Raw genomic sequence first — 24,464 nt, forward strand, 5'->3', positions numbered from 1 at the left:
ATTTGTCCCTTTGCTGCTTTCAGCCACAAGGGGGCATATTTGCGTTGCATCCAAGAATTGCTATGATAGGATGTGATGTATTAACTTTAATTTTAGTCCTCCTTTCTTTTGTCTTGGCAGCTCTGGAGTGTCAAATGGAACAAAATATAATAAACAATTAAATCTTTGAATAATTCATGACACATTAAAGTAGTTCATTGTAATTGGAATTAAATACATAAATGGGTTAACATGTCATTATTTGTTTTAATGTAAAGTACATTAGTTATTTTATAATTAATTATTTCAATATTTAATTGTTTAAGCATTTAATTAATTGTTGATTTCATTATTTACGAATATATCCTCCTCAGTCGCCAAGTTTCAAAAGACTTTCGGGTTTCAGACAAAGCAATCATTGGATAAGATGTGTTAGCCCCGCCCACTGACTTTGATGGGTGTGTTTGACAGATGAAATACTTAATGAAGCGCTCACATGTAAGTTCATGAATTTATTCAATTATAAAATAATGAGATCATCAATGAAATTAATAAATATTGGAACAAACAAATGATTAAATTAGTGAATCATAAAATACAAAACTAAATACGTAACTAAATCTTTAGATAATTAAATGGTTACATAATTAAATGTACTTTTACAATAAATTAATGGAGTAACATAATTCAATTTATAGTTATTGACACATTCATGTAATTATTTAAAGATGTTTATATTTGATTAATTTTGTCCCACTCGACCCTCGATATTTAACATTTTAGTCGATGTTTTAATATGGCCTCCAGGGTGACTCTGGGGGTCCGCTGGTGTGCCTGGAGCGGGGCAGGCGCTGGTTCCTGGCGGGCATCGTGAGCTGGGGCGAAGGCTGCGCCAGGCAGAACCGGCCGGGCGTGTACACGCAGGTGGTGAAGTTCACCGACTGGATCCATCAGCAGACCCGGGGACAGGTGTGACGCGTGTGTGTCGTCAGTCCAGTGATCGCCGCGTCAGGAAACGGAAGGCGAGGTTTTTTTAGGCGGTGAAGTGGACTCTGACACACGGAGACTTTGACTTTGCCCATCAATGCACAAGGAAATTCCACCTCGTTACAAAATAAAGGCAACATTTCCCATCAGATCTTCATACAAATCCTCACTTTTAGCTTTCTTTCACGCAGCTAGGGACATCTCTCTTAATTTTCTTTAATTCTATGTTTACCAGCTCTGCGATGAAATGGCGACTCGTCCAGGGTGTACCCCGCCTTTCGCCCGATTGTCGCTAATATAGGGACCAGCAACCCCAAAGGGAATAAGCGGTATGAAATGGATGGATGGATGTATGTTTACCAACTAATCATGTGATTTCGCCCAGCCAATCAACAACCAAAGTTAATATCATTCTTGATTTTATTTTATGGTTTTTATTTAAGGGCAAATATCTACACTTTTTTTTTTGTTTCAATGAAATCTTTTGGACACTGAATTTATGTAACTTATTTTTTTGTGATCTGATTTTTTTTTTTTAGTACATCAAATTATGCTGACAATTTTATGGAATAAAAATGTGAGAGCAACATGCATGTTTGTTAAAAAATATAGTGTTTTCAAATTTAGTGTGTAAAAAAATATAGTGCTTCAAAAGAAATAACTTAAAACCAAAGCACAATATTGCCTGGTTCTGAGACAGGATGAATTGCTTTAGTCTTTTAATAATTTACCAGATATGAGTCTTGAGTTGTGAAGTGACAAATTTGTATGCACTATTTCTTCACACTGAATTTCTATACAAATATTTTTTCCATCCATCCATCCATTTTCTACCGCTTGGGGTCGCGGGGGGCGCTGTAGCCCATCTCAGCTACAATCGGGCGGAAGGCAGAGTACACCCTGGACAAGTCGCCATCTCAACGCAGGGCCAACACAGATAGACAGACAACATTCACACTCACATTCACACACTAGGGCCAATTTAGTGTTGCCAATCAACCTATCCCCAGGTGCATGTTTTTGGAGGTGGGAGGAAGCCACGCATTCACGGGGAGAACATGCAAACTCCACAGAGAAAGATCCCGAGCCCGGGATTGAACCCACGACTACACAGGACCTTCGTATTGTGAGGCAGAGGCACTAACCCCTCTCCCAACGTGCTGCCCCACATATATATTTTTGTATATACAATTTTTTTTAAATTAAATTTTCAGCATCATTTAATGTAACAAAAATTAAGTGAACCAAATTTAAATGCAAATAAATTCAGTGTCCAAAATACTTTCGTCATCAAGATACAAATTACTAACTGTCGACTAATTGTTGTTGTTATGACTCTCCTCACCACCAGGTGGCGTAGTGCGCATGTCACAATCAGCTCTGTTAACATCCGGTCATACTCTCTCGCATTACCTTATAGGCTGAGATGGCCATAAGTTTGTTTTTTCAAGCATGGGACGGAAGAAAGTGAGCGTGAAGGACAATTCCGAGAAGACGAAGTGGATGATGGTAGAATTTAAAGAAAATTTCTCAATAACATGACAGAACATTTAGCTAGCTAACTTGGTGAAACAGTTGGAGCTAGCTTGCTAACTAGCACTCACACCATTTTCTTCAATGACATTTTCAGCATCGTTTAATGTGACAAAATTGAAACGCCACAAAATAGTGACATTAATACAGTGTCCAAAAATACGTTCGTAATCAAGATACAATTTACAAATGGTCGGTTAATTATTGTTATGATACTCCCTACCGTAGACATCTTATAAGTAGACCTAGCATTGACTGCTGTGACGCGAGAAATTCGGCCGCCATCTTGAAGTGGTGATGAGCAGCCTAAACTGACAGTTGACAGGTAGAAAACAAAAGATGCCGCGCTGGTGGTCAGCGCTTTCCTGCTCAAATGAGCGGACTGTTGACAATAAGAATCGGAGGGATGACTTTTCACAAGTAAGATTTAACATTAACGTACTATTGGTTGTATTTTTTTGTGAAAGTAATACAACAGACTTGAGAAGAAGCAAAGATCTTCAATAGTACTGAAATCTGAGCCGCTAGTAAACAAAAGTATGACCAGTATAATTGTAACCAGAAATAAGTCTTCAAGTAATAATATTCAAATAATAACATTGTTGGGTAAAACAGAATTTGGTTTTATTCAGAATGCAGTGAAACAGATTGGTGGTTTTAGCTGATCTAAAGACTTCCGGGTGTTTATATATCCATCCATCCATCTTCTTCCGCATATCCGAGGTCGGGTCGCGGGGGCAGCAGCCTAAGCAGGGAAGCCCAGACTTCCCTCTCCCCAACCACTTCGTCTAGCTCTTCCCGGGGGATACCGAGGCGTTCCCAGGCTAGCCGGGAGACATAGTCTTCCCAACGTGTCCTGGGTCTTCCCCGTGGCCTCCTACCGGTTGGACGTGCCCTAAACACCTCCCTCGGGAGGCGTTCGGGTGGCATCCTGACCAGATGCCCGAACCACCTCATCTGGCTCCTCTCCATGTGGAGGAGCAGCGGCTTTACTTTGAGCTCCTCCCGGATGGCAGAGCTTCTCACCCTATCTCTAAGGGAGAGCCCCGCCACACGGCGGAGGAAACTTATTTCGGCCGCTTGTACCCGTGATTTTATCCTTTCGGTCATGACCCAAAGCTTATGACCATAGGTGAGGATGGGAACGTAGATCGACCGGTAAATTGAGAGCTTTGCCTTCCGGCTCAGCTCCTTCTTCACCACAAAGGATCGGTACAACGTCCGCATTACTGAAGACGCCGCACCGATCCGCCTGTCGATCTCACGATCCACTCTTCCCCCACTCGTGAACAAGACTCCTAGGTACTTGAACTCCTCCATATGTGTCCTTTATCATAGCTACATGTATGACCAAAAAACGTGTGAAAATCAGTGGTATTCAGGGAGGTCAGATGAATTAAATGCGCTACCTGTTCATTGCTCCTGCCAAATGAATTACACTGAGTGGAGCGGATCACCACTCCAAGATGGCGGTCCTGCGTCTTGTCAGTGCCAGTAGCTCGATGCTGCTTCTAGTCATAAGATGTCTATGGGTGAAACAGTTGGAGCTAGGTCGCTAACTCACACAGTTTTCTTCAATGACATTTTCAGCATCATTTAATGTGACAAAATTAAGTGTACAAAATTGAAACACCCCCCAAAAAATGTTGAAATTAATTCCAAATACTTTCGTCATCAAGATACAAATTACAAATGGTCGGTTAATTATTGTTGTTATGATACTCCCTACCACCAGATGGCGTAGTGCGCATGTCACAGGGAACTCACTCAACATCCGGTCATACTCGCTAGCATAATTAAGGACGGCGGACATTTATCCATGAAAATATGGAGAAGCTGGAAGGAGATACCGAGAAGTCCACTGTCCGAGGTAAAGGATGTACATTATCACTTTGATTGATTGTTTGAAACTTTTATTAGTAGATTGCACAGTACAGTACATATTGACCACTAAATGGTAACACCCGAGTAAGTTTTTCAACTTGTCGGGGTCCATTTTAATCAATTCATGGTAACGTCATAAAACTAATGTATTTGTTTTCAGTACATTCCATTGTCTTGTTTTTATATATGGGGATAGGTTGATTGGCAACACTAAATTGGCCCTAGTGTGTGAATGTGAGTGTGAATGTTGTCTGTCTATCTGTGTTGGCCCTGCGATGAGGTGGCGACTTGTCCAGGGTGTACCCCGCCTTCCGCCCGATTGTAGCTGAGATAGGCGCCAGCGCCCCCCGCGACCCCAAAAGGGAATAAGCGGTAGAAAATGGATGGATGGATGGATGTATTATCTAAACCAGAGGTGTCAAAGTCATTTTGGATCGGGGGCCCACATGGAGAAAAATCTACTCCCAAATGGGCCTGACTGGTAAAATCACGGCACTATAACCTAAAAATAAAGACAACTTGAGGTTGTTTTCTTTGTTTGAAAATAAAACAAGAACATTCTGAAAATGTACAAATCATAATGTTGATAGGATTTGTTTACACTTACATGTTGCGGTCAATATTAGTCGATCTTTATTTGTCGTTATTTATACTTTCTGAATAAATGATGTGATAATGTAGATAAAACAAATATCAAAATCAAATTACAGGATGTTGTTTATGTAGTCTGCGATGAGGTGGCGACTTGTCCAGGGTGTACCCCACCTTCCGCCTGATTGTAGCTGAGATAGGCACCTGCACCCCTCCGCGACCCCAAAGGTAATAAGTGGTAGAAATGGATGGATAATAAATAAATGATAAATAGGTTGTACTTATACAGCGCTTTTCTACCTTCAAGGTACTCAAAGCGCTTTGGTATGGATATTTATGTAGTTTGCTCATTTTCCTGGACTTGTGCACTAACATGTGGTTTATTTTTTTTTTGCTTATGTAGCATAATCTACAAAGATACAAAGAATTGCTATTGTGACATCTAGTGGACACATTCAGAACAGCAGTTTCTTTCATTCAAAAATTACGGCTCATTTTTATAATTGGCAAACTCATCCCGCGGGCCGGATAAAACCTGTTCACGGACCTTACGTTTGACTCCCCTGATCTAAAGGTTTATCTTTCTAAAAGGCATGTTAATTGTTACGTTTTGGGGCCAATAACCGGTTAAATTTAATGGAAATATATGTTCTTTTTTTTCCAATGAGACGCAGGCTTCGTTACAGGGTCAATTAAACTGCTTTCTGATCGCACCACTAAATGTGTAATTAGTAAAAAATATTTATATATATATATATATATATATATATATATATATATATATATATACATACAAAAAATGGATAATATTGATGTGATTACAATTTCATAACATAAATGTTTTTGATTATGTATTTGGAATCCACATTAGTCATTTTCTCGTTGAGCACACAGCTCCCTCTAGTGGCCAATCCTAACACTGCATGAAAAGTTTACCTTTAAAAGTTTGACGCACAAAAAAAAACCCACGTAAATTCCTTAAATTACAAGATTGCGTCTATTATTGTAAAATGTTAGTTTCAACAACTAACCTCGTATTTCATTAAGAGATTTTTTTTTTTTTGTGCACATGAATGAGTGACTTTAAAGTGAAAGAGTGAGGGGAAGGGGAGGGAGGGGGGGAGGGGGGGGTGCGCCGGTGCGCGTCACGGAAGCCCTCCATCCGGTAGCCCCACTGTGGGAACTCTATAAATCCACACCGGGAGCCTTAACGGGGGGACAAGGTGTGAGTGAGTTAGAGACAAGCCGCATGGACCTCCATCTTCATCCTCACCCTCACCCCCCATCTTCATCTTCATGCAGCGGCCAACACCAGAAGCACAAGGAATTATTTTATTAGTAGCTGAATTTGTCTTGAAAATTATCATTATAAGCGTCATCAGCCTTCAGCGGAGTCACAGAATGAACTTTCTTATCTTTCTGCTTTGTGGATTGTACACGGTCTTTGCCAAAGGTGAGTCACCCTTTCATATTTTATCCTGTTTTTATTACAGAATGACGGTTATGGATTTTTATTGAGGGTGCATTATGTACTTCATTGAATAAAAACTCTTATTATAGCCAACATTTTTTAAGAAAATATTTTGATGTTATAAATATAGTAATATCATTTGGTTTTAAATACCTAAATGGGTATTTAAAAAAAACAACAACTTGATTAAATTAAGGTCTTGCAAATGTATGCAATATTATTATAAACATCCACTTTCAGGACTTAAAAAAATTAGAGTTTTTCTTTACTATTAACTACAATTTTTTTTTTAATAATCATTGTGCGTTTTCAATTACTGGGAAGTCAGCGATTTATTTGAAATTGAAGGTGAAGAGAAACATTTTGAATAGAATTGAAGACTCATAAATGTTGACAAGCTATATTGTTTGTATAAATAGCATGCAAAGTCTGATTTTGAAACTATTTGTTAAAACTACCATTTTCTTGATATATGTCACATTTAATATGTTTTAATTTCCTGGAAATTGAAGGTAGACGGAAAATCTAAATATAATTAGACTGATAAATGTGTACAATCTATATTGTTTATAAAGAGCACTTCAAAACATTTTTTTCAAAATTAAATTAATATAAAAACTACCATATTTTTTACATTTAGTCGTTCTTCGGAAAGTGCGAAATGTACTCGAAATTTAATGTGGAGGAAAAACCCTTAGTATAGTTCATATTGTATAGAAATATGACCTTTTAGCGCTTATTTTGTAGAATTTATTAGTAAAATTAGTCAAATTTATTGCACGTGGGGGGATAATGTAACTATAGACTCAAATGTATACAATCTATATTGTATATAATAGCACTATAAAACGTATTCTTTCTACATTAAAAAAAAAAATACTAAAAACTACCATATTTTTTTTTTTATATTCAATAACCTTAAAAGGGACAAGCTGTAGAAAATGGATGGATTTGTGTTTTTAAATTCCTGAAAAGTCTGATTTACTTGAAATTACATGGAGGGAAAAGCCCAGTATAATTTATAATAAGCTATATTGTAAATAATAATACTTTAAAATGTATCCTTTCAATTACATGTATTGTTCTAAGTATAATTTTTTATATTTAATATGTGTTTAAATACCTGAAAAGTCTGATTTACTTGAATTTACATGGAGGGAAAACCCCAATATAATTTATAATAAGCAATATTGTATATAATAACATTTTAAAATGCATCCTTTCAATTGTATTTATTTTGTTATATTTAATATATGTGTTAAAATACCTGACAAGTCCATATTTATTTTATTAAATGTTAGGCCCATAGAACTAAAGACTCAGAAATGTATATATTGTGTACAATAGCACTTTAAAATGTAATATTTCAACTTTTTAAACAAATGAATATGAAAAACAAACGTATTCTTTATATTTCTGGAAAGTCAGATTTACTTGAAATTGAATTCAGTTGAAAACTTCTAAAGGTTGAGGGTGTCCCCCCCCCCCAAAAAAAAGATAGTTATATCATAAGCTGTGTCATATAAATATCACCTTTTAGCACTTTAAAACCTATTTTTGGAATTCAATTTAAAATAAACTTTCTATCTGTTGTCCATAATCTTTTAGCACACATTTAAAAAATAGAATAAAATGTTGAATATATTTGGAAACATTACCCTATTTATTCGTTGTTGTGGTTGGTTTAAAATCTTGAATAGTCCACAATTAACCTGGACTTGCACGGGGAAAACCCACAATATTGTTTATTCAGCATGTGTGTCTGCTTGTGCTGGTGTGTGTGTGTGTGTGTGTGTGTGTGTGTGTGTGTGTGTGTGTGTGTGTGTGTGTGTGTGTGTGTGTGTGTGTGTGTGTGTGTGTGTGTGTGTGTGTGTGTGTGTGTGTGTGTGTGTGTGTGTGTGTGTGTGTGTGTGTGTGTGTGTGTGTGTGTGTGTGTGTGTGTGTGTGTGTGTGTGTGTGTGTGTGTGTGTGTGTGTGTGTGTGTGTGTGTGTGTGTGTGTGTGTGTGTGTGTCAGACGACGTTAAATCCAAGGAAGCGGCGGAGGAAGTGTGCGTGAGGATGTAGCTTGTGAATGGCTCACCCACGGGGAGCCATCTTGCAGACACAGAAAGTGAGTCTTGATGTGCAGCTGAGATGATGGGAGATGCTTGGAGGAAGGAAGGGCGGAGCTGTCATGTCCTCATTAGTAAGACTGAGCAGGAGAAAAAGGCTTTTCTTACGCAAGCAGCTGACCTTTGACCCCCGCACAGCCATCACAGGGCGGCCGGTAAACGTGCGTCCTTGTCTCCCCAAGGTGGTGCAAAAGAAGAGGCCAGGGGCAAGTACGGCGTGCCCGTGCTGGAGGGGGCGCACGGACACCTGGTCCTGGAGGCCAACCACACACTCCAGCTCAACTGCAGGTGAGTTTCAGGTAGATCACCTGTGGTCATGTGACCTGTGCGCCTCGCTGCTGCCACCGAAGGGCGAAAGTGAAAGTTCTCGTTCTGCAAAGACTCTTTGTGCACCGCGAAAGAAAGTAAAAGGTTTTCGAGGTCCTTATTTTGCTGTAAAATTTGGGGTGGTTTTTACAGTGCATTACTGTAATTGGATTTTCACATTTACATGCCAACATGTGAATGTGAAAATCTTAATTCATTAATTAAACTTAATTAGATTTTATCCATCCATCCATCCATTTTCTACCGCTTATTCCCTTTCGGGGTCACGGGGGGCGCTGGCGCCTATCTCAGCTACAATCGGGCGGAAGGCGGGGTACACCCTGGACAAGTCGCTACCTCATCGCAGGGCCAACACAGATAGACAGACAACATTCACACTCACATTCACACACTAGGGCCAATTTAGTGTTGCCAATCCACCTAACTTAATTAGATTTTATGGTAAAAAAAAAACAAAAAAACAAACTGGCATGGCTGCTGCCAGAATTTTACTGAAAAAATAAGTGGTTGCCCTTTTTCAATTTACAGCAATGGACTTAAAAAATAGCTGTAGTTTTTACTGTAAAATTACGGGCCATTCAGACACCTGAATTTTACCTTAAAAATAATAGTTGTATCATATTTCAACTTACAGTAATGCATTGTTAAAACGTTAGTGGTTTTTATGTTTAAAGGCCCACTGAAATGAGATTTTCTTATTTAAACGGGGGATAGCAGGTCCATTCAGTGTGTCATACGTGATCATTTCGCGGTATTGCCATATTTTTGCTGAAAGGATTTAGTAGAGAACATTGACGATAAAGTTTGCAACTTTTGGTCGCTAATTTAAAAGCCTTGCCTGTACCGGAAGTAGCAGACGATGTGCGCGTGACGTCACGGGTTGTGGAGCTCCTCACATCTGAACATTGTTTACAATCATGGCCACCAGCAGCGAGAGCGATTCGGACCAAAAAAGCGACAATTTCCCCATTAATATTAGCGAGGATGAAAGATTCGTGGATGAGGAAAGTGAGAGTGAAGGATTAGAAAAAAAAAGAATATTCCAGTGGGAGCGATTCAGATGTTATTAGACAAATTTACTAGGATAATTCTGGAAAATCCCTTATTTGCTTATTGTGTTACTAGTGTTTTAGTGACATTATATGGTCGTACCTGTACAACCTGAAGGTCGGCCCCGCACCTTTCTTCAGCACCAGTCGACGGGTGGTGGCGATGCCCATCCCTGCCCTTCGCAACGGACCCTCTTCGAAACACGATCTTTCGAAATGATCGCTGCATAATACACTGTACTTTGTGTGTGTGGTACAATTCAACCGTGTTCGCTTGACCGCTCTGTTCCATAGTAAAGCTTCACCGTCATCTTTCAGGAATGTAAACAATGAAACACCGGCTGTGTTTGTGTTGCTAAAGGCGGCCGCAATACACCGCTTCCCACCTACAGCTTTCTTCTTTGACGTCTCCATTATTCATTCAACAAATTGCAAAAGACTCCTCCTCTTTTTTTTTTTTTTTTTTTTTTTTTGCAATTTGTTGAATGAATGAATAATGGAGTCTTGTTCACGAGTGAGGGAAGAGTGGATCGTGAGATCGACAGGCGGATCGGTGCGGCGTCTTCAGTAACGAGGACGTTGTACCGGTCCGTTGTGGTGAAGAAGGAGCTGAGCCGGAAGGCAAAGCTCTCAATTTACCGGTCGATCTACGTTCCCATCCTCACCTATGGTCATGAGCTTTGGGTCATGACCGAAAGGATAAGATCACGGGTACAAGCGGCTGAAATGAGTTTCCTCCGCCGTGTGGCGGGGCTCTCCCTTAGAGATAGGGTGAGAAGCTCTGCCATCCGGGAGGAACTCAAAGTAAAGCCGCTGCTCCTCCACATCGAGAGGAGCCTGATGAGGTGGTTCGGGCATCTGGTCAGGATGCCACCCGAACGCCTCCCTAGGGAGGTGTTTAGGGCACGTCCAACCGGTAGGAGGCCACGGGGAAGACCCAGGACACGTTGGGAAGACTATGTCTCCCGGCTGGCCTGGGAACGCCTCGGGATCCCCCGGGAAGAGCTAGACGAAGTGGCTGGGGAGAGGGAAGTCTGGGTTTCCCTGCTTAGGCTGCTGCCCCCACGACCAGACCTCGGATAAGCGGAAGATGATGGATGGAAATTGCAAAAGATTCAGCAACACAGCTGTCCAGAATACTGTGGAATTATGTGATGAAAACAGACGACTCATAGCTGTCGACGGTGCTGGAACAAATTGTCCTCTACAATGCGTGACGTCACGGGCATGCGTCATCATACCGCGACATTTCAGCAGGATACTTCGGCGCAAAATTTAAAATTGCAATTTAATAAACTAGCCAAGCCGTATTGGCATGTGTTGCAATGTTAATATTTCATCATTGATATATAAACTATCAGACTGCGTGGTCGGTAGTAGTGGCTTTCAGTAGGCCTTTAAAGAACAGGCAGCTGGGTCGCCCGAATTTTACATCAGAAATAACATAGGTACTGTTGTTCAATTTACGGTAATGCACTGTAAAATCAATGGTTAAAAAACAACTAGCAGTTCAGTCACCAGGTTTTTAGCGTTAAAATAAAAGGTACCAGTTTACATTTTGAATTAATGCGCTGTGTAAAAAAAAAAAAATCAGCTTATTACATCCATCCATTTCCTTCCGCTTGTCCCTTTTTTTTATGGTGGAAAAAAAAAAACTGACAGCCCAGATGCCAGAATTTTACCATAACACTAACATTGTTACCGTTTTTCAATTTACAGTGACGCACTGTAAAAACGTTGGTAGTTTATACGTTTAAATGACTGGCAGCTCAGTCGCCTGAATTTTACAGTAGATTTTTACAGTAATACACTGTAAAAACGGCCGCAAATTTTACAGCAAAATAAGGTCGCCTGAATTTTACGGTTAAAACAACTGGTATCGTTTTTTTTTTTCATTTGCACGGTTATTATGATGCTAGAGTTTATGCTTAAAAAAAACAAAGCTGACAACTAAGATGCCAGGCTTTTAGCGTAAAAATGTAATTGTTCAATTCACAGTAATGCATTGTTAAAACGTCGGTACAATTTACGTTTAGATGACCTGCAGCTCAGTCGCGTGAATTTGTCTTTCAATTTACAGTAATGCACTCTAAAAACGGCCGCAAATGTTATGGTTAAAATACAACTGGCAGCTCAGTCACCAGATTTTTTGCATAAAATAAAAGGTACCGTTTTACATTTTGCAGTAACGCACTGTAAAAAAAAAAAGAAAACAAAGTCAGCATATTTTGTGGTAAAAACAAAAAAAAACTGTTTGTTCAGATGCCAGAATTTTACCATAACATTAATATTGTTCCTGTTTTTTAATGCACTGTAAAAACGTTGGTAGTTTTTACGTTTAAAGGACTGGCAGCTCAGTTGCCTGAATTTTACAGTAGAAATAATAGTTGTACAAATTTACAGTAATTGTAAAAACAGCCTCAAATTTGACAGCAAATTAAGGTTGCCTGAATTTTACGTAGTAAATAACTGGTATCATTTTATTCATTTGCCCTGTTATTATGATGCTAGATTTTATGCTTAAAAAGACAAACTGGCAACTAAGACGCCAGGTTTTTTCAATTCACAGTAATGCACTGATAAAATGTCGGTAGATTTTAGGTCTAGGCACAATCATTAGCATTCTAATATTAGCATGCTAATTTTTGGCAAATTTTAGCTTGTATACACCTGAGCGTCAAATATTTTGTTGACAAATAATACTTGCTAGCATGCTAACGTTATTATGCTAGCTTTTTTTATCAGCAAATTTTTTAGGTATACACCTCAGTCACATTTTGCTACTTATGTATGCTAACATTAGCAGGCTTGCAATATAAACACATTTTTCAAGTACACACCTCAGAGTTATTGTATTGTTCTTGACACACGTTATAGTTAGCATTTTTGCATGCCAACATTAGCATACTTGAATTTTTAGCTAATTTTGCAGGTATACACCTCACTAATGTTATCTATAAGCATGGTAGCATGTCAGCAAAGTACTATTAGCATGCTATTTATTTTTAGCTCTTTTTTCTTATGTTTTTTTTTGTTACTTGACGCTAACTGTTAGCTTTCGCTCTGTAGCTATTTTTTTTTTTTTAACCAAAATTACATTTTCTAATACAAACCTTTTTCACTAAGGACCACAGACTGAAAACTCAAAGGATGCTTGGGCCATTTTTAAGTTTTCACCTTTAAAACCAGAACAGTATATAAAAGCTCTCAAAAATGCAATTTGGTTGATATTTTGTGTAAATGCTGAAGAGCCAAAGCTGAACTGAAATGCTAACGTTTTAGCAAGCTGGGTAGATAGCGTCAGGTACCAAATAAAAGGAGCTAGCATTGAGTTTGATTGATAGATTGATTGATTGATACTTTTATTAGTAGATTGCACAGTACAGTACATATTCCGTTCAATTGACCACTAAATGGTAACACCCGAATAAGTTTTTCAACTTGGTAACAGTATTAAGCTAATAGTTAGTGACTATCCAAAATAAAACACTGAGACGTATGCTTGTTAAACTAGCTAAAAAATACTAGCATGCTAAAATGCTAACTGTCACATGCGTCAAGTACCAACATACCGTATTTCCTTGAATTGCCGCAGGGCATATAGTATGCGCCTGCCGTGAATTACTGCCGCTTCGCAAAATGATTAGCGCATGCTTAGTATTATCGCCTCGTCAAACTCGTGACGTCACGAGTGACACTTCCCCGTCATCATTTTCAAAATGGAGGAGGCTGATTTCAATGCCGGTAATTTGAAATCGCATAAAGGGAAGAAGTTTAAGAACTATTCAGTAGGATTTAAGGTCCAAGCTTACATCACACTAAAATTTTTACTGCATGCCTTTGGTAAGTGCCGGAGTGAGAAGAGGTTTTAAAATAATTAGCGCATGCTTGCTTTTACCGTATGCCTTTGGTAAGCGCAGGAGTGAGAAGAGGTTTTAATTTAATTAGCGCCCCGGCGGCAATTCAAGGAAATACGGTATATTAATCAGAAGTGTGTACCTGAAAAAATGTGTTTAAAATGCTAACATGCTAATGTTAGCATGCATCAAGTACCAAAATATGACCGAGTTGTATACCAATAATATTAGCTAAAAAAAAAAAAGGGAAGCTAGCGTGCTAACAAATATCATTTGTCAAGCAGCAAAATATTTGATGCAAAGGTCTGTACCACCAAAATTAGAGGAACTAGAACGCCTGTTTTAGTTCCGCTACCTCAGGGGTGTCCAAAGTGCAGCTTGGGCACCATTTGCGGCTCGCAACTAATTTCTAACGGCCCACAGCACTTTCTAAAAATAATAAAAATACAAAACAAACCTGAAGTTCAGGGGTTCATCAGTGGAACGGTTTGGATGATTCCTTAAAATGATCCAGTTCCATTCACACATTTAGCAAACACTTTAAAGCCAATGTCTTGGGAAAAATATATCACTCTTGAATCAACACAGAAGTTAATACTATGATTATTGTTAATTAAAAGACCAAATGTGGGATATAAATAATAATGGAAGTATAACTGTTTGTATATAGTAGGGCTGCGAATCTTTGGGTGTCCCACGATTCGATTCAATATCGATTCTTGGGGTCACGATTCGATAATATATAGATTTTTTTTTTTTTAGATCCAACGCGATTCTCGACTCAAAAACGATATTTTTTCGATTCAAAACGATTCTGTATTCATTCAATACATAGGATTTCAGCAGGATCTACCAGTCTGCAGAGTAGTAGATTTTTTTTAAAAAGCTTTTATAATTGTAAAGGACAATGTTTTATCAACTGATTGCAATAATGTAAATTTGTGTTAAATCACTGCTATGTTGAAATTATAACTAATATTGATACATTTGTTGATAATATTCATTTTTGTTTCACTACTTTTGGTTTGTTTTGTGTCGTGTTTGTGTCTTCTCTCAATTGCTCTGTTTATTGCAGTTCCGAATGTTGCTGGGTCAGGTTTGGTTTTGGAATTGGATTGCATTGTTATGGTATTGCTGTATATTGTTCTGTTGGATTGATTAAGAAAAAAAAAATCGATTAAAAAAAAATAGAATCGATTCTGAATCGCAGAACTTATTAGATTCGTATTCGAATCGATTTTTTCCCACACCCCTAGTATATGGTATATCATTGGTACAATGATATACTGTATCATTGATATACCGTCTATGGGAGACCGGATGCAATGGACGTCGAGTAGGTCTAGCATAATATTGTGAAAGTCCAGTCCATAGTGGATCGAAAATAATAGTGAGAGTCCAGTCCATAGTGGATCCAACATAAAAGTGAGAGTCCAGTCCATAGTGGATCTAACATAATAGTGAGAGTCAAGACCATAGTGGATCTAGCATAATAGTGAAAGTCCAGTCCATAGTGGATCTAGCATAAAAGTGAGAGTCCAGACCATAGTGGATCTAGCATAATAGTGAGAGTCCAGTCCATAGTGGATCCAACATAATAGTGAGAGTCCAGTCCATAGTGGGTCTAACATAATAATGAGGGTCCAGTCCATAGTAGATCCAGCATAATAGTGAGAGTCCAGTCCATAGTGGATCTAGCATAATAGTGAGAGTCCAGTCCATAGTGGATCTAGCATAATAGTGACAGTCCATAGTGGGGCCAGCAGGAGACCATCCCGAGCAGAGACGGGTCAGCAGCATAGAGACGTCCCCAACAGATGCACAGGCGAGCGGTCCACCCCGGGTCCCGACTCTGGACAGCCAGCACTTCATCCATGGCCACCAGACCTGTGCCCCCCCTTCCACAAGGGAAAGTGGGGCAGAGCAGAAAAGAACAAATATATATTGTGTTGTTGAAGGTGGAAACTATCGAAATGGCCGCCGCATGCTTTGATTTGTGATTGGAAAAAGTTTGATCCATTGATTGATTTAGCGCGTGAACTTTGTTGTTTCTCCAGGGGTCGCTGGGAGCTCTCTTGGTCTTTCCCCACAGACGTGCCCCTGGACCAGGTGCACGTGCAGGACTCCCGCTGCGGCAAGTCCCAGCACCTCCACTGCAGCCGCCTGACGCTCGGCGGCGCCCGGGCCGGCCACACGGGGACCTTCCGCTGCCGCTACCGCCGGCGGGTCCAGAGGCAGGCGTCCATTTACGTGTATGTGGCAGGTAAGACGCCACTCGTTGTCTGATCTGCAAACACGGCGGGAGTCGGTGTAAAAATAGCCGGAGGGCCAGGAGTGGCGGGTCCAGCTGCTGAAAGGCTCAGAACCTGGGCAGAGTTTCCCATGCGGAGCATCGGCCTTATCTGCCCCGCTCAGCCTCGCCTCCGGCATCCTGTGCTCCAGGGCGGAGGGGAGGGGGCGTCACCCCCTCCCTGTTTGTGCCAAGATGAAGGCCGCCGCTCGGAGAAGTCCGAGGTGATACAAGCCGGAACACTGGCATGGCCCATAAAGCAGTGTTTTCTTAACCATAGGGCACACTGGTGGGCTGTGAGCGTCCCCTAAAGCAGTGTTTTTCAACCACTGTGCCGCGGCACACTAGTGTACCGTGAGATACAGTCTGGTGTGCCGTGGGAGATGATCTAATTCCACCTATTCGGGTTAAAAATATTTTTTGCAAACCAGTAATTATAATCCGCAAATAATGTGCCGTTGTTGAGTGTCTGTACTGTCTGGAGATCGGCAGACTTACCACGTTATACTCTTCCATTTCAGTAGGTAGCAGCAGGTAGCTAATTGCTTTGTAGATGTCGGAAACAGCGGGAGGCAATGTGCAGGTAAAACGGTGTCAAATGCTTAAACCAAAAATAAACAAAAAGTGAGTGCCCCTAAGAAAAGGCATGGAAGCTTAGGGAAGGCTACGCAGAATAAAACTGAAACTGAACTGGCTGCAAAGTAAACGAAAACAGAATGCTGGACGACAGCAAAGACTTACTCTGGAGCAAAGACGGCGTCCACAATGTTCATCCGTACGTGACATGACAACAATGTGCTCACAAAGAAGGATAAAAACAACTGAAATATTCTTGATTGCTAAAAAAAAAAGCGGGTGTGGGGAATAGCGGTCAAGGAAGACATGAAACTGCTACAGGAAAATACCATATAAAGCTAAAAAGCCACTAAAATAAGAGCGCAAGACAAGAACTAAAACACTACACACAGGAAAACAGCAAAAAATGGCGTGATGTGACAGTACACTTACTTTGAGACAAGAACTATACTGTTGCATGCTAGGTTATGGTTTAAGGTCATATCCAACAATTGTGACAACAACTTTTCATTGTCAATATCGGCTGCTGAGTTTCATTTTTTAATGAGTTCTGCTGGTGGTATGCTTCCGATTTTATTCAATGAAAAAAATGTGTCTTGGCTCAAAAAAGGTTGAAAAACACTGCCCTAGAGGACCGCCCAAATATATGTTTCTCAGATGTAATTCACTTTTCCACCACTTGTGGCAGTAAAGCCAACATCAAACAGAAGAAGTCTGGAGCGAAAGTCACAGGGAAGTTTCTTAAGCGCAAAAAATATGACTAAAGTGGTGAAGCTGTAATTTCACTTAATCGACAGTTTATTATTGTTAGCTTAGTTATAATTTATTTTAGCACCACATAATTGTATGTTCATTTATTTTTCATCAGATTTTGAGTACCTTCTTTTGCAGCATATTTATAGTAATAATAATACGTTTTACCTTTAGGGCACCTTTTAGGGACTCAAGACCACCATACAAAGTGAAGCGAAGTCCATCCATTTTTCTACCGCTTGTCCCTTTCGAGGTCGCGGAGGGGGCTGAAGCCTATGTCAGCTGCATTCGGGCGGAAGTGAAGTGAATTACATTTATATAGCGCTTTTCTGTAGTGACTCAAAGCGCTTCACATAGTGAAACCCAATATCTAAGTTACATTTTATCCAGTGTGGGTGGCACCGGGAGCAAGTGGGTCAAGTGTCTTGCCCAAGGACACAACGGCAGTGACTAGGATGGCAATAGCAGGGATCGAACCTGGAACTCTCAAGTTCCAACCAAAAAAAAACAAATTAAAACAACAAATTTACAGTTTATTTTTTAATATTATTTATTTTTGTAATCAGCCTGGCCTAACCCTTGATAATAATCTTGTTGTTCAACACAAGGTTTATTTATCCTGTCCAACTAAGTAGGTTTATCGATCAAAATCAAGATTAAGACGACTCATTTAGTGAAAATATTTGCGTGGTGTAGTGCAAAAGTGAAGGACCCCTTGCCACAGAGGACCCCCGCCAAGTCACACGCGACATCAAAGCACCAGAAGGTCCTTGGGGTACTTTTGTTCCAATGTTCCCAGATTTCAAGCAAACAAACCCGATTGTCCGCGGCGGGCGCTCAGTGGGTATTCGCAGCATTTATTGTTCATATTTCATCCTCACAAGCAGACATGATGTCATCACGCTCGGGCTCTTTCTTTCACGCGCGCACATTCCAGCGCTCTTCCCACCACATCTCGTTATGAGGACGCCTAAAAGTGAAAGAGCACCTTCAATTTTACGACTCAGCGGCGCTGAAGTATTTAAAGGGGAAGTGCTTTTTTTTGAGGTATTTTGCCTGTTGTTGACGATCATTATGAGACGGATGGATTTTTCATTAATACATTTTAAAACTTAAATAAAACTCAGCTTACAGCTGAGCCAATATGAGGTCCTCTAATTCACCCATAAAATTTGATAAATAACCATTCAAAGAGCGCCAAAACTATTACATTTACATTTAGTGACTTGAATACTAAGCAAGTATTAGTGATATTGTGGCAGCACGGTGGAACAGGGGTTAGTGTATGTGCCTCACAATAGGAAAGTCCTTAGTAGTCCTGGGTTCAATCTCGGGCAAGGGGTCTTTCTGTGTGGAGTTTGCATGTTCTCCCCGGGACTGCGTGCTCCGGCTTCCTCCCACCTCCAAAAACATGCACCTGGGGATAGGTTGATTGGCAACAGTAAATGGTACCTAGTGTGTGAATGTTGTCTGTCTATCTGTATGGCTGTTGACCAACTATGGCTGGCATTCACTTGTGTGTGTGTGAAAAGCCGTAAATATTATGTGACTGGGCCAGTATGAAAAGGCAGTGCCTTTTGGGTAAACGGGGGGTGCTGGAGCCTATCTCAACTGCATTCGGGTGGAAAGCGTTGTACACCCTGGACAAGTCGCCACCTCATCACAGGGCCAACACAGATAGAAATTCACACTCACATTCACACACTAGGGAATATTTAGTGTTGCCAATCAACCTATCCCCAGGTGCATGTCTTTGGAGGTGGGAGGGGCCTATCCCCAGGTGCATGTCTTCGGAAGTGGGTGGGGCCTATCCCCAGGTGCATGTCTTTGGAAGTGGGAGGGGCCTATCCCCAGGTGCATGTCTTCGGAAGTGGGTGGGGCCTATCCCCAGGTGCATGTCTTTGGAAGTGGGAGGGGCCTATCCCCAGGTGCATGTCTTCGAAAGTGGGTGGGGCCTATCCCCAGGTGCATGTCTTTGGAAGTGGGAGGGGCCTATCCCCAGGTGCATGTCTTATGTGCTGGGAGGAAGCCGGAGTACCCTAGAGCAGTGGTCCCCAACAACCGGGCCGTGGCCCGATTGGTACCGGGCCGCAGAAGAATTGTTTATTAATTTTTAATTAAAAAAAAAAAAAAAAAAAAAAAGATATATATACTGTATATATATATATATATATATTTTTTTTTTTTTCTAATTAAATCAACATAAAAAACACAATATATACTTACAATTAGTGCACCAACCACAAAAACCTCCCTTTTTCATGACAAAAACGTCCCTTTTTCTTGACAGAGAAAAAATAAATAAATAAAGGACCCCCCCCACCCGGGCCGCGGGACAAATTATTAAGCGTTGACCGGTCCGCGGATACAAAAAGGTTGGGGACCTAGAGGGAACCCACGCAGTCCCGGGGAGAACATGCAATCTCCACACAGAAAGATCTTGAGCCCAGGATTGAACTCGTATTGTGAGGCACATGCACTAACCCCTGTACCATCGTGCTGCCCGTGTCAACATATCACTGTTTTTAATTAAATTCAAAAATAGGATCTAAACTAAATTAGTAGATCGCTCGCCTTGAGCCTCAGGTACTCGCTGTTCCTCTCGCCTAAAAGGACGGGGAGACGATAAGTGGTGCCCAAGCAAACTCTCCAGTTAGCATAGTTGGCGTCATCTAGCGAGCTTAATTGTTGTCACCTGCAATGACGGCTTTGTACTTTGATGTGGGCCCCGACTTGAAAAACTTCTTTGGGTGTTACCATTTAGTGGTCGATTGTACAGAATATGTACTGTACTGTGCAATCTACTAATAAAAGTCTCAATCAATGCTGCTAATCACATTAAGATCAGTACAATTCAAACACTCATAGCTCTGAACCAGTTGTAGAGTATTAATTAGTAGCCATGAATTGATTAACGTGGACCCCGACTTAAACAAGTTGAAAACCTTATTGGGGTGTTACCATTTAGTGGACAATTCTACGGAATATGTACTGTACTGTGCAATCTGCTAATAAAAGTCTCAATCAGTCAATCAAAAAAAGCCAGTGAGAAGGTATACTTTCGACGTGACGGATGTAAACAGAGGTCACAACACAGGAAGTATTTTACCCGAGGGGGCGTGGCTACAGGATAGAGTTGCCAAATGAGAAACAACCTTTTGCATGCATGCTATAGAATTTCTAGGCGCAGTCAAGGCGTTGAGGGGTTCCGGTTTGGTAACCGCAGGATTAGGTCTCTGCTTTTTGCAGATGATGTGGTCCTGATGGCTTCATCTGACCGGGATCTTCACCTCTCGCTGGATCGGTTTGCAGCCGAGTGTGAAGCGACCGGAATGAGAATCAGCACCTCCATGGTTCTCGCCCGGAAAAGGGTGGAATGCCATCTCCGGGTTGGGGAGGAGACCCTTCCCCAAGTGGAGGAGTTCAAATACCTAGGATTCTTGTTCACGAGTGAGGGAAGAGTGGATCGTGAGATCGACAGGCGGATCGGTGCGGCGTCTTCAGTAATGCGGACGTTGTACCGAGCCGTTGTGGTGAAGAAGGAGCTGAGCCGGAAGGCAAAGCTCTCAATTTACCGGTCGATCTACGTTCCCATCCTCACCTATGGTCATGAGCTTTGGGTCATGACCGAAAGGATAAGATCACGGGTACAAGCGGCCGAAATGAGTTTCCTCCGCCATGTGGCGGGGCTCTCACTTAGAGATAGGGTGAGAAGCTCTGCCATCCGGGAGGGACTCAAAGTAAAGCTGCTGCTCCTTCACATCGAGGGGAGCCTGATGAGGTGGTTCGGGCATCTGGTCAGGATGCCACCCGAACGCCTCCCTAGGGAGGTGTTTAGGGCACGTCCAACCGGTAGGAGGCCACGGGGAAGACCCAGGACACGTTGGGAAGACTATGTCTCCCGGTTGGCCTGGGAACGCCTCGGGATCCCCCGGGAAGAGCTAGACGAAGTGGCTGGGGAGAGGGAAGTCTGGGTTTCCCTGCTTAGGCTGTTGCCCCCGCGACCCGACCTCGGATAAGCGGAAGATGATGGATGGATGGATGGATGGATGGATGGCTATAGAATTTGACATGACATTTTCAATGATAGTAATGTTTGTAAATGATCCAGGAAAAATGGTGTGGTACATTAATTACACGGGACATGTAAGCGTCAAAAAGAGATTGGTAGATGAAAATAAATCTAAAGGTAAATTGTAGTGTAGAGATGCACCCAATTGCAGGAATTGTAATCTTCATTTTTAACGTCTTCTTTCGGGGTTTGCGTAGCAGCACTTTGTGCCGATAGAAATGTTCCTCTTTTTTTTGTCAGTTTTCCCTCTTTTTCCTCATAGGTAAAAACAACAACAACATTAAAAGTGACAAAAAGAGCAAAATAAGTAATGTAATGGAGAAAAAGCTGACATTTTGATACTAATAACTTATAATAATATACTGTAACTTATAACACAAAGCTGACCCTAAGTTTGTTTTTAAAAAAGAGAGAAGCAAAATGTCTTGCAAGTTGTGATTGATTGAATGCCTTAAGATTTAAATGTTTTCAGATTTTTTGTAGCATTTAATTATTTAAAAAAAACAACTACATACAATTACAACATGGATTATTGTTGTTGATGAAGGGCTTATTTTTTCTCATATTTACTTTGGGCGGTAAAGGTCTGTCGGCGGAGTGGCCGTGCCAGCAACTTGAGGGTTCCAGGTTCGATCCCCGCTTCCGCCATTGTAGTCACTACCGTTGTGTCCTTGGGCAAGACACTTTACCCACCTGCTCTCAGTGCCACCCACACTGGTTTAAATGTTACTTAGATATTGGGTTTCACTATGTGAAGCCCTTAGAGTCACTAGAGAAAAAGCGCTATATAAATACAATTCACTTCACTAGCATTATTAAAACTAAATATTTCCAGTCTGTACTATTTTTTTTTTTTTTTTTATATTTTGTCCCAATAAACACATTTTTTTGTGTCAGTTTTAGTGTTACTCATACAAATATCGTGTTTATTTATCGTCAAATTTAATTCTAAAAAAAAGTTAATCCACACATTTGGATTATTTTTATATGTGTATATTAATTAAGATTTTTTTTTTTTTTTTGTCATTTACTGTAATTATTGTAAAAAAATTGTTTCTGCTCACTTTTATTATATAATAATTATGTTTTTAAATCTATAAAACTATATTTATTCTGTTTTGTGTTAATTATTAAAATAAAGTGTTTGTTTTGTTTGTAATATTTAATTATTTAAAAAAGTAAGTTAATCTACATATTCAGACAGCCTTGCCTGTACATCACACACACACACACACACACACACTCACACACACACTAGCTTTGTGTATTGTTGGCAAATGATTGCGATTTCATTTTTAGCTACTAACGTTGAACGTATATTAGACAAATTCCTCGGGCCAACGAGCGTTCCTAATCACCATAATTAGCAATTGTGTTTGGTTGTACATGATTGGTCCCTGAGCGCCGGTGTTTGGGTTTCAGACAGCCGGCAGCCATTTGTGGAGCATCCGGAGATGAGTCCTTACGTGTTGTACATGAAGGAGAAGCAGCCGCTGGTGGTCCCCTGCAGGGTCACCCACCCCAACGTCACCAGCAGCCTGATCAAGGTGAGGCGAAGCTGAACAACTGCTTGGAAACATGCACGTAATTACAATAATCCATATATACTTGCATGGATACCACGTATTGTCTAAATTACCGGATCCCGGTTTCTGGTAGTTGCACAAATCTACACAATGCTTGTGTGTCCAGCAGGCTGGTGCGAAATACCCAATTTGTTGTCTTAATTCTTCAACCCACAGGATGTTGAATCAGAATTGCAGGAAGTGGAATTCAAGTCATTGCAATTTAGAGAAATAACGTCACGTTCAACAAAGTTTTTTAAAAAACACTAAAAGTAAACTCAAATTTCCTCCAAATGTACAAATTTTTCCACCTTGTTCCTTCATTTACAAAGTTACAATACATCAAGTTATGTTTTATAGAAGATGCTTTAATTCTGAAATAACAATGAAAAATACTTACTGCAGTTAAAATGTAATGTGTACACAAGGTACTACAACTTTATATATATACGTATATATAGATACCGTATTTTTTGGACTATAAGTTGCAGTTTTTTCATATTTTGGCCGGGGGTGCGATTTATACTCAGGAGCGACTTATGTGTGAAATTATTAACACTCAACCGTAAAATATCAAATAATAATATTTAGCTCATTCACGTAAGAGACTAGACGTAAAAGATTTCATGGGATTTAGTGATTAGGAGTGACAGATTGTTTGGTAAACGTATAGCATGTTCTATATGTTATAGTTATTTGAATGACTCTTGCCATAATATTTTACGTTAACATACCAGGCACCTTCTCCGTTGGTTATTTATGCCTCATATAACGTATCCAATCCAATCCAATCCACTTTATTTATATAGCACATTTAAACAACAATAACGTTTCCAAAGTGCTGCACAGCCATGTTAAAAACAATTGTAAAAAAATAAATAAATAAATAAATAAAATAAAATAAAATAAAAAAGTATATATATATATATATATATTATGCTCCACCAATGATTGAATAAAAACAAAAAATAAATAAATACAAAACCAATACAAACAATATAAAAACAAATATGATTAAAAACTATTTTAAAGGGTAAAATCAATTAAAACAATAAAATAGAAATCAAAGTGTATAAAAAACACAGAGGACAACAGAGAACAGAGGACCACACAACTCACGTAGTGTTAAAAGCCAAAGAATAAAAGTGGGTCTTAAGACGAGACTTAAAACACTCCACTGTGGAAGCAGTTTGAACATGGAGCGGCAGAGTGTTCCAGAGCTTAGGGCCGACCACAGAGAAGGCCCTGTCTCCCCTGGTCTTAAGTCTGGTCTTGGGCACCACGAGCTGGAACTGGCTCTCGGACCTCAAAGCGCGCGCAGGAATGTAAATTTGGATAAGGTCCGAGATATATTGAGGTGCCAGTCCATGTAAAGATTTAAAAACAAACAGCAATGTTTTAAAATCAATTCTAAAATG

General features: G+C 40.2%; 2 protein-coding genes across 3 annotated transcripts in view; both read left to right on the plus strand.

Moving 5' to 3' along the window:
- The window catches only part of LOC133569273 (suppressor of tumorigenicity 14 protein), a 39,744-nt gene extending 37,497 nt beyond the window's left edge, over positions 1-2,247 (plus strand). Inside the window, exon 20 of the mRNA XM_061921504.1 lies at positions 787-2,247. Within this exon, the coding sequence (XP_061777488.1) occupies positions 787-954 (168 nt within the window). The 3' untranslated portion in view covers positions 955-2,247. The remainder of the gene's footprint in view (positions 1-786) is intronic.
- Positions 2,248-3,413: 1,166 nt separating this feature from the next.
- The window catches only part of flt1 (fms related receptor tyrosine kinase 1), a 156,115-nt gene continuing 135,064 nt past the window's right edge, over positions 3,414-24,464 (plus strand). The window contains exons 1-4 of one of the 2 annotated variants that reach the window (XM_061921500.1): positions 3,414-4,369; positions 8,740-8,845; positions 15,848-16,053; positions 22,904-23,028. In XM_061921500.1, the coding sequence (XP_061777484.1) occupies positions 4,327-4,369; positions 8,740-8,845; positions 15,848-16,053; positions 22,904-23,028 (480 nt within the window). In that variant the 5' untranslated portion in view covers positions 3,414-4,326. Of the gene's footprint in view, positions 4,370-6,165; positions 6,428-8,739; positions 8,846-15,847; positions 16,054-22,903; positions 23,029-24,464 lie in introns of those variants that run through there. The other variant, XM_061921499.1, reaches the window with a different exon arrangement.

The sequence above is a fragment of the Nerophis ophidion genome, linkage group LG15 (assembly GCF_033978795.1).
Source record: "Nerophis ophidion isolate RoL-2023_Sa linkage group LG15, RoL_Noph_v1.0, whole genome shotgun sequence".
In the NCBI taxonomy this organism is placed as follows: domain Eukaryota; kingdom Metazoa; phylum Chordata; class Actinopteri; order Syngnathiformes; family Syngnathidae; genus Nerophis; species Nerophis ophidion.